This window comes from Myotis lucifugus, unplaced genomic scaffold (assembly GCF_000147115.1).
Source record: "Myotis lucifugus unplaced genomic scaffold, Myoluc2.0 scaffold_4595, whole genome shotgun sequence".
Taxonomy (NCBI): Eukaryota; Metazoa; Chordata; class Mammalia; order Chiroptera; family Vespertilionidae; genus Myotis; species Myotis lucifugus.
Genome location: NW_005875643.1, coordinates 1,005 through 11,630, shown reverse-complemented (window position 1 = coordinate 11,630; position 10,626 = coordinate 1,005). Strand labels below are relative to the sequence as shown.

The 10,626-nt window shown below is 41.7% G+C and overlaps 1 protein-coding gene across 1 annotated transcript; it reads left to right on the top strand.

The window, feature by feature from the left end:
• Positions 1-2,003: 2,003 nt before the first annotated feature.
• LOC102430947 (phosphatidylinositol 4-kinase alpha-like) lies at positions 2,004-10,119 on the top strand. Its single transcript, XM_006108958.2, has 6 exons — positions 2,004-2,118; positions 4,789-4,861; positions 5,459-5,718; positions 6,252-6,318; positions 7,948-8,096; positions 9,981-10,119. Exons 2-6 carry the CDS (start codon positions 4,831-4,833, stop codon positions 10,059-10,061), a joined length of 588 nt encoding a protein of 195 aa, XP_006109020.2. The 5' UTR covers positions 2,004-2,118; positions 4,789-4,830; the 3' UTR covers positions 10,062-10,119.
• Positions 10,120-10,626: the final 507 nt, after the last annotated feature.

The following is a 10,626-nucleotide window of genomic DNA, read 5'->3' as shown; positions in this document are numbered from 1 at the left end:
ACTCCAAAATCAGCTTGAAGACCTCCCACATTTTAGAGTTCATGATCCACGAGACTGAAGTTTCCTTGTAATGTCTCTCTCTGAGGCATGCCTGAGGCCCACCTTCAGATACAGCGGGGGTTGGTGGCTGTAAAGAAGGCCCCTGTCCTTTTGTTGGAGGGATTCCTGTATTCCTCTTTACCTTTGGGTTTTCATCATTTCTGGTGACCCCCTATGCCTAAAACTGACAGACCCCAAATTATGTATGTGTCCTGGAATTTAAAGGCCTATAAATTAAATAGAGAGAGCATTGCTAAAAAGTCAAACATCTGTTCCACCTTTGTTATCTAATTTGGGAAGAAATAGAATACCAATAGATATTGATTCTATTTTTCTGTTATTTTATTTAAAAACATATATACTTCTATATACATGGACTGGTATTAGAATGGAAGTTTTAGCATTATTTGAAACACTAGGGGCCTGATGCATGAAATTCGTGCAAGTGTAGGCCTTCCTTCCCCCAGCTGCCTGCACTGGCTTCCCACTGGCAACCGGGACCCGGGCTTCCCTCGCAGCCCAGCTTCGTCCAGGTCATCTGGAAGGACGTCTGGTCTAATTAGCATATTACACATTTATTATTATAGATTGTTGGGAATGTTGTTGGAGATATTTCCAATTGTTGGGTAACATTTCTCTCTTGTATTAAGGCAGTATTATTTATGCTTTTAAACTATAGAGCAGTAGTTCTTAAAGTGCCATCTTTGTATTAGCAGCACCAGCAGCACCTGGGAACTTGTCAGAAATGCAGATTCTCAGTGCCACATCAGAGCTACTGATATAAACTAGGGTCAGGGAGCATTTGAAATCTTTTCCCTGGCATGTTTGTCAGTTTGGCTTGGGTAAACTTAATAAAAATTCCCCCCCAAAAAAGAAAGAAAGGAACTAGGTCTGGGAAGCAGTCAGTCTGCAGTTTAACAAGCCCTTCCGGTGATTCTGATGCACAATCAAGTCTGAGAATTACCTAGAGATGCATGTTAAAATAAGTGCAAAAGTGGAAATGTAACAGTCTCCTGTGATGTACTATGCATATGGCCATAAAACTGGATAGCTCTTTGTCCTGGATTAAATGCTTAGTATTCAAAATTGATTAAATATTTAATAGTGATTGGATCTTCACAGTAGCTGAACTAACATTTTGAAGGTACACTTGATAGAAGTGCTGCTTAGCTTTTGGTCTTTTGGGTATAATGCTCCCTTTTTGACCTTGAGGCTGTGGTCCCAGGATCCTCCCTGCTAGGAGCTCAGTAGTGGAAGGGCTTAACATCCTAGGAGGAATAGAACAATTCTTTGGAAGTTCTTATTAGGATTTTCTCCATTTGTCAAAATAAAGCAGAAAAGAAAATACAAGCATTTAATTCCGTTTAAAGTAGCAGTAATAGGTATTTGACAATTAGCTTCCATATTCTGTCTCTCATACACTATCAAGACTGATTTCTTACTCTTATTTAGGTCAGGGATAAAAATGGAATCTGTCATGTTGAGAGGTTATGTAATCTCAAACTGATTCAGGAAACATTTACGTTTATTTTTTATTTTTATTTAAATATATTTTATTGATTTTTTACAGAGAGGAAGGGAGAGAGGGAGAGAGAGTTAGAAACATCAATGAGAGAGAAACATCGACCAGCTGCCTCCTGCACACTTCCTACTGGGGATGTGCCCACAACAAGGTACATGCCCTTGACTGGAATCGAACCTGGGACCTTTCAGTCCGCAGGCCGACGCTCTATCCATTGAGCCAAACCAGTTAGGGCCATTTACGTTTATTGAACCCAAACATTATATTAAAAAAAAAGGAAGGAGTATTCTCAGCAAACATGTTGGGCCCATATCTATTCTGAGATTCATCTCAGCGAGGGCATTCACCACAGTAAACGGGTCGCTTGCAGGCCATATGAGAGAAGCAACTACTGAACTGGGGGGCCCGTAGGTGTGGCTCAGTGTCTCTCATTTGTGACAATCTGATTTGTGTCTTTATGGATTCCAGGTGTCCTCCCAGTTGCAGAGAGCTTCAGCTTCTGTTTGGTAACCTTGCTGTCTGATGTGGCTTACAGGGACCCTTCACTTAGGGATGAGGTAAATGTATGGCTAATTGTTTTGCATTTCTGTAAGATCAGAAAGAGTCCCAAAGTGATGACAAGAGTAAAAAACAAATCTGAAGTGATTGGATTATTTATGTTGACTTATTCCACATTATTATTTTTTTTAAAAAATATATTTTATTGATTTTTTACAGAGAGGAAGGGAGAGAGATAGAGAGCTAGAAACATCGATCAGCTGCCTCCTGCACATCTCCTACTGGGGATGTGCCCGCAAACCAGGTACATGCCCTTGACTGGAATCGAACCTGGGACCCCTCAGTCCGCAAGCCGACGCTCTATCCACTGAGCCAAACCGGTTTCGGCAATTCCACATTATTAATAGTAGACCTAAGAAATATTTAATACTTTGCTTATAGTATTTTCCCGGTTACCCACTGATCTCTTGAGTCTGATCTCATTCAGCTTTCCAAATAGTCCTGTGAGGTAGGCAGCAAAAGGCAGAGGCAGCTCATTTTCCTGACTACGATGGGTATTAAAGTCTTTCATAGAAAGACTTTTCTAGATAGTTGAAGCTAATCCTTTAAGTGCTCAGATATATTCGGTCTTAGTTTATTTTATTGGAAATATTACTTAAATGTTTCATACTTTTTTTTTAAAAAATCCTCACCCAAGAAGTGAGGATACTTTTTCCATTGATTTTTAGAGAGAATGGAAGGGAGGGGGTTGGGGGAGAGAGAAAGAGAGAAAAACATAGATGTAACAGAGACACACCTATTGATTGCTGCCCCCCGCCCCAGGTGGAGGGGATCAGACCTGCAACCCAGGCATGTGCCCTTGACTTGTAATTGAACCCTCGACCTTCTAGTGCACAGGCTGACGCTCTAACCACTGAGCAACACCAACTGGAGCTGTTTCTTTTTTAAACAAAGAATATGATTATAATCTCTAGACTTTTTCTTTTTTTAAAATGTTTTTTATTGATTTCAGAGAGGAAGGAAGAGGGAGAAAGAGAAACATCAATGATGAGAGAGAATCATTGATCAGCTGCCTCCTGCACGCCCCCCACTGGGGATCGAGCCCAAAACCCAAGCATGTGCCCTTGACCGGAATCGAACCTGGGACCCTTCAGTCTGCAGGCCGGGCACTCTCTCCACTTTGCCAAACCAGCTAGGGCTCTAGACTTTTTTTTAATCAGAATTATTTTTTTTGAAAATCAATTTTTATATGTTGCTATCCATCCTCAGGTCCTGCCCAGGAGTGCCTGGTTGCTTGCCTCTATGCTAAATGTTCTTAGCTAGCTAAGCTTTTTGAGTTTTTGTATCTGCTTTTTAATTTTTAATATCTCTTTCCTTATATTCAGTTATAGATTTTATTGTTAGTATTTCTACCTCTTTCTTTCTCAGTTTAAGTTCTTTATTTGTAGGTTGGTTAAGGAGATAACTATATATGTGAGAATTACATATTATTAAAAAGTTAACAGGCTGTAAGTAAGGGCTTTTTTATAAATAACTTCAAAATAGGGAGGTTAACACTGAAGATAAGGGCAACATTTTAATATATGAAATGGATAAAATATTTACTTTCAAGTCTTCATAGGTAGCATCATTTAATATTAGCAAAATATAAGAAATTTGACTTGATTATGAACAAGTCATATCAGACCCACTTCATTCTTTTCTTTTCCTGGTTTTCTAAGACTGGTACTAGTAGAAGGAAATGAAGTGGATATAGTCTAGTTGGTCTTTATCAAGGCAATGGAAAAGTCCTCTCCTGATATCCTGGAAAATGGGTTGAGCACCAAAACAATTAATAAGGAACTGTCCAAAGGACCATCCCAAATGGTGACTGGTGAGGTGCCAGCTCAGTAGGAGCCTCCGGTAGCCTGCCCCCTACTGTTGAAGTAAAATGAGCCGGGTCCATGAATGAAGATCGGGAAGCAAGTTGGCCTCATTTGTAGAAAACATAATTTGAGGCATTAACAAACAACTAGCATGATGATCTCAGGTTTATACCATGAGGTTTATAGGGATCAGTGACAGGCAAAAAATACCAGCTATGCAAATAGAGGTGGCATAGCTTGGGAGCAGCATGTGTGGAAAAGATTTAATTATTTTATGTATCTGTGAGCTCATGGAGCCAGCAGTGTAAAGCAGCTGCCAGAAAGCTAATGACACATACATGAAAGTCTAGAATCTGTGTTGAGTTTGGTGATTACTCAGTGAGTCCCAGCATCCCTGGAATATTAATGAATTTTATACTGAGCACTACAATTGGAGACAGTTTCTGAAACAGTGGACTACAGTAAAATCAGAAGTTTATAATTAGCATTGGAAAGTATTTGTAATCATAAGGAATGGATGGAAAGAATTAGAGGTATTTAGCCATGAGAAGGGATTCGGGGGTCTATCATCTGCTTGCAGAATATGGAGGAAGGAGCGGCCCCAATAGCTGGTGGGTGCAAGCCAGCCCCAGGAGGACAACATTGGCCCATTGTCAGGAAGAACTCTGGACCAGCCCAGGGAGGGAGGGTTTCTGTTCCTGGAAGGTCAGCTGATTGGCCCCTCAATAGAGCTTTCGTGTGTGGAGTTATGTATCAGATATGAGGTTGAACAAGATAATGTCTGAAGCTCCTTCTAATTCTGAACTAATGTAACATGTTTCTGATTTGGCTTATAAGTTTTCTCTGTTTTCTTGGCTATTACAGATCCTAGAGGCACTTTTGCAGGTTTTGCATGTCCTTTTGGGAATGTGCCAGGCTTTGGAGATTCAAGAAAAAGGTATAATTATATATCCAAGGCTTTTTAAAAATGGTTTTGTGGTTATTTTTTTCCTCAAGTCTTTTTTTCTGTTCTTTACTACCCTATATACGTCATGGATGAAAACCTTCCTATATTGTTTTTGTTGTGTGTTAGCTAAGAGGTCACATGTCAGTCACGCGCACAACTATGTCACCTGAAAATTTTTGAGTGACCTTGGACAAGTCACCTCATCCTTCTGGGCCTATGTTTCTTATCTATAACACGTCTGACTTCCAAAGGTCATTTTTCCTCTAGAGTAAGGCTAACAGTATGATCCTGGGAACGATAAATACATTGTTTAAGTACAGTAAAGCTGCCTGATAACATGACTTACCTTTACAAATGATTTGGATGTGCCATGAATAGACCAAGACCTCCCAAAGAAGCCAGTTGTATGTGACCCAGACATAGTCTGAAGTTACTGTTCATGCCAGATTAAAATTTCATGAGTCAGCCTTTGGGGTTGACCCTGTTGCTGTGGCTTATCCTGACTCTTGTGAGTCGTTAGTGGGTGGGTTGTGAGATGTGAGTCAGTGTTACAAGTTGGTATCAGAACATTCTTACTTTGTCTTCTAGAATACCTCTGCAAATATGCAATCCCGTGCCTGATTGGAATCTCACGAGCATTTGGGCGTTACAGCAACACAGAAGAGTCGCTCCTCTCAAAACTCTTTCCCAAAATCCCTCCTCATTCCCTCCGAGTCCCGGAGGAGCTGGAAGGCGTTCGGAGGCGTTCCTTCAATGACTTCCGCTCCATCCTCCCCAGCAATTTGCTGACCGTGTGTCAGGAGGGCACCCTGAAGAGGAAGACCAGCAGCGTGTCCAGCATCTCTCAGGTGCGGCTGCCCTCCCGGAAGAGAGCAGAGGAGAGAGGGCTTGTGAATTGCTCACATGGGGGAAAGGCCCACTTGTGTGTAGCTTGAGAAAACTTAGAAAACAAAATGTTCTCACTAGAATTCTCTTTAATATAAAAGGTTTCCTTGTCCTCTTTACAATTTATAAGTGATTTCATCTCCTCGTCATGAAGTATTTGCTTCTTAGCAAGTGGGTGCCAAAATCTATTCCTGGTGGGAGACAGTTGGTGCCCTTAAGAAGTATCTAATTGACTCACGGAGAAAAGATAGACACGAAATTCAAGACTAATTCAGCTTAGTCATCAGATATAAAATGTTTGTCTAGACAGGAAGAATTTAATGATTTGGTATATAGTAGAGAACACTGTAGGTAGGGCAGGTATCATGGAGGAGGTGATGCCTGAACCACAACTTGAAGTACAACTACTGTTGAGCTGGCAGAGAGAACCTTGTCTAAGACAAATCTGAGGTTTGACTGGCCTTTTCTGATCTGTAAATATGGTTGTGTGTTTCAGGTCAGCCCTGAACGGGGGATGCCCCCTCCCAGCTCCCCTGGAGGATCCGCCTTTCACTACTTTGAAGGTGGGCTTCACAACATCATATTGACCTAGCACTTGGATAACAGGTTCATAGTGACTACTGGTGATGCCAGGGATGGTAACACTAATGCTCTGCTGTCATGCATCTAGAACAGGGGTGGGGAACCTTTTTTCTGCCAAGGCCATTTGGATATTTATAATATCATTTGCGGGGCATAAAAAATTATCAACTTAAAAATTAACCTGCTATATTTGATCAAACATTTAATTAACTCAACACATAATGCATTGGCAGGGCCAGATCGAATGATTCACAGGCCTTATACAGCCCATGGGCCTATTCAAGAGTGTCACACATTTACTTATTTATTTATTTTAATGTTTTTTATTGATTTCAGAGAGAGGGATAGAAACATCAATGATGAGAGAGAATCATTGATCGGCTGCCTCCTGCACACCCCTCCTGGGGATCGAGCCTGCAACCTGGGCATGTGCCCTTCACCGGAATAGAACCTGGGACCCTTCAGTCCGCAGGCTGACGCTCTATCCACTGAGCCAAACCAGCTAGGGTGCCATTCCCTGTTTTACTGATCGTTTATTATGTTGGCCTCCAGCATCTCAACTCCTTTCAGTATTATTGCCCACCACATCCCCTTTGTTGTAAGTTGCTGGTTTGCTTTCTTGGGATCCATCCACCTTTAATCAGGTCAGCAGTGTGTCACCAGCATCATAGAACTATACTCCAGCTTTTACACAAAGGGAGTAAACTCAATTCCTTGCTTTTTCTATGCTCTAGTGCTCAAAAAAAGTCATAAAATTTATTATTCTTTGGTTCTTTATAGATTGATATCATCTGTCACTATTTAATATGAAAATATCACAAGCTTATTTATTTTCCAGTCATAGTCTTCTATCATTGTTTTTAAATAATGGATTTTCAAATGATTATATGCTTTTGGGCTTATTATTAGTATGTTTTGGACAATTGACTGTTTTTGTTCTGATTTTGAAATTTCTAGTAATTTAGTTCTAATTTTAGTTCTAATTTTGGTGGTAAAATCTTTGGAGCCCTATGGTCCTCCACATCTCTCAACCTTTAAAAAGGTGTAATTCTTTTTTTTCTTCCCATATGTTAAGTTATATTGTCTATGTTGAAAATATTAGGCCATAATTATATCTGAGCCTTTGACATGAAACATCCCAGTGAGAGACATCACTCCCCAAGGATTTGTAATCTAGCCTTTACTTCTTTTTCTTCTTTTTTTCTTTTTCTAAAAGAGCCTCTTTCTTTTTAAAAACATTTTTCATTTTATTTATTTATTTTTAATATATTTTTATCGATTTCAGAGAGGGAGAGAGAGATAGAAACATCAATGATGAGACTCATTGGTCGGCTGCCTCCTGCACACCCCCTATTAGGGATTATGCCCACAACCCAGGCGTGTGCCCTTGGCTGAAATCAAACCTGGGACCCCTCAGTGCGCAGGCCGACGCTCCATCCACTGAGCCAAACCGGCTAGGGCCAGCCTTTACTACTTAATTAAAAAACAAGGAATGGGAGTAAAAACAAAAGCAGAGTCTATGTCTTAGTTGGTTATTGAGGGAATCAGCTTAAGGAAGTATCCCGGTCACATGTTACTGTGACTGACTGACTGGTTTTCTTTTCCATCAGTTTCTTACTTACCCGATGGGAGTGCCCTGGATCCCGATTACTACTTCTCCACCATCAGTTCCAGCTTCTCAGTTTCTCCTCTTTTCAATGGCGTCACATATAAGGAGTTCAGTGTTCCACTAGAAATGCTTCGGGAACTCTTAAACTTGGTAAGCAGAACAGTGTGGATAAACAGGCCATGGCTCTATCGGTCAGTAAAATTGCCAGTGGTGTAAGACTGGGAGTTTTTCAGTATTTCAAATGAACACCTTGGTAGTCATAATTTTCAGATGAAAGAAGGAAGGAAAGTAACATTCATGGCACAATTGTGCAGTCTGTTCTCATTTAATAACCATTTTGGGGAGGCACCATGCTCCCCATTTTAGAGGTAAGGAAATCAGTGTCAAATAAATCAAGGATCTGTAGACCAAGGGCAGGGTCAAAGCTCAGCTCAGGGTACCTGTCTATCCCAGGGCTGCTCTATTCAGATCAATACAAAACCTAATTTTCCAATTTGGATCCCTTTGGATAGCCTTTGAGGTGATATTAGAGAAGGCATTGGTGCCATTGTCTTGAGTCCTGAAATGGACCTTGATCCAGGGACTCTGAGGTTGTTACGATTGAGCTGGGATTCTTCAAGACATTCTAGGGCAGGGGTGGGCAAACTTTTTGACTCGAGAGCCACAATGGGTTCTTAAACTGGACCGGAGGGCCGGAACAAAAGCATGGATGGAGTGTTTGTGTGAACTAATATAAATTCAAAGTAAACATCATTACATAAAAGGGTACGGTCTTTTTTTTTTTTTTTTTTTAGTTTTATTCATTTCAAACGGGCCGGATCTGGCCCGTGGGCCGTAGTTTGCCCACGGCTGTTCTAGGGGATAGTGGAGAAAACATCATCAGGGACAAACTCTAACGATGAGAATGAGAATGACACCTCCGAAAGCTTGAAGCATGCACTGGAGAGAGCAGCCATCTCCTCCTGTGTGAGGATAAATAGAAAGAAATCCCTCAGAGAAAGGCTTTATTTCGGCAGAAGGTATAAGAAGACATCAAAGCATAGGCGATAATTAGTGAGGATAGAGTCATAACCAATTACTAATAGCCTAGGACAGCGGTCGCCAACCTTTCGGACCTCACAGACCACCAGTGGTCCACGGACCACCGGTTGGTGATCGCTGGCCTAGGATATTTTCGAAGTTACTGTCCGGAGGAGGAAATACTCCCCCTAAACGCCTCATTGTCAGTGTCTCAGACAAAACAGTGGCCTGGGTGGCCCATGGCTTTCTCAGTTAATCTCAGAAATCCCATTTGAAGGCTGAATGTTTCAGATCCTTTTTTAACAAAGGGGAATTATTTTTTCTACTATATTTTAACTTTTCAAGGTTAGGCTTTCTTCTAGGAAATTTTTTTATTTAGTCTCCTGTCATATTGTGTATCATTATCTATACATTTTGAAAAGGCTTTCTTAAAGTACTACAGTTGGGGGCCGGGTGGGGGGGAACTGCAGTTCCATCAGATGATCCCACGTTGACAGGATCGTCCGTTCCTGTACTAAATGCTGGTATAGAGGATGGGTAGAAATAATGACTTCTATTAGAAATTTAAAATGTGTGCTGCAGTTTGGGCAGCTTCGAAGAGCCCAGGCGAAGAGGGAGGAGCCGTCAGCACCAGAGGATTGACTGTGAAGGTGCTCTTGACACCTGGGAGGGGATGTGGACGAAATGTCAGTGATGCCTGGAGTCTGAACACTTTCGCATCCTGGAAGTGGAAGTCTAATGTCAGCAAATTTAAGAGAGTTGGTACCTTTTCTGTTTTTATGTCATTCCAATCTAGGTGAGAAAAGTTCCAAGTGAAGGGAGAATTAAGGGCATTTTGTGTATGTAGTTCGATATTTTTCATATATTGTGGCCTACTTTTCTAGCACATTCTTCACCACATGGGCCTGTTAGGTGTTTTTATCCGTCAGCATTTGTTCTTTAGTGGAATGAGCTGGCATTCCTGTCTATCACTGTGTTCGTCAGGTGCCTCATGAGGTCTTGTTTTACTGGTAGGTGAAGAAGATCGTTGAGGAGCCTGTTCTCAAGTCCTTGGATGCAGTTGCAGCCAGCGTGCTAGAGGTACGTCCCTTCTGAGGGCATCGCTGAGACCGCCTGCTGGGAGCCTCTGCGTGGAGAGAGCTGGGAGGGTTGGTGTGGGGGCACTGAGTTTTCAGCTTAACCTCCCAGTCCCAATAATGACTATACCTGCCACTTGAAAGCTTTTTCTGTGGTGGGGTCTTTTAAATATGTCATTGCACAGGGCCGCTGAGCAGTGGTCAGTGTCTCTGTTTCACACATGAAAGATAGAGGTTTAAGGGGCTAAATACTGTGCCCTTGTCACATAGTCACCGTGGGAGCTGGGAATGCACCGGGTCCTCTGACGCTGACGCTCTCTATCTTCCTTGCTCCTTTGGTGCTTTCAAAGCTGCTTCTCTGGGCTCAGTACACATGCCTCACACACTTTTAGGCATGTACAAGCCCTGGCTTTTATGTGTGAGGGGTGTGTACCTAGGGAACTTTTGTCTTTAATGTATTTGGAACCAATGCGTACAGCATTATTTATAAAATTACTAAGTGTTTGTGTTGGGAGGTCTCAAAACCTCAGGGAACATTTGAGTCAGTCCTCTTGAGTGTGGGGATCCAGAGCGATTGCCATTTG

What these genes read in the sequence shown, in the direction of transcription:
- LOC102430947 (XM_006108958.2), top strand. Translation starts at nt 4,831, where the DNA reads ATGTGCCAGGCTTTGGAGATTCAAGAAAAAG. An exon ending in TTTGGAGATTCAAGAAAAAG is followed by an intron (nt 4,862 to 5,458) that starts GTATAATTATAT and finishes TTTGTCTTCTAG; the next exon opens with AATACCTCTGCAAATATGCA. An exon ending in GCGTGTCCAGCATCTCTCAG is followed by an intron (nt 5,719 to 6,251) that starts GTGCGGCTGCCC and finishes TGTGTGTTTCAG; the next exon opens with GTCAGCCCTGAACGGGGGAT.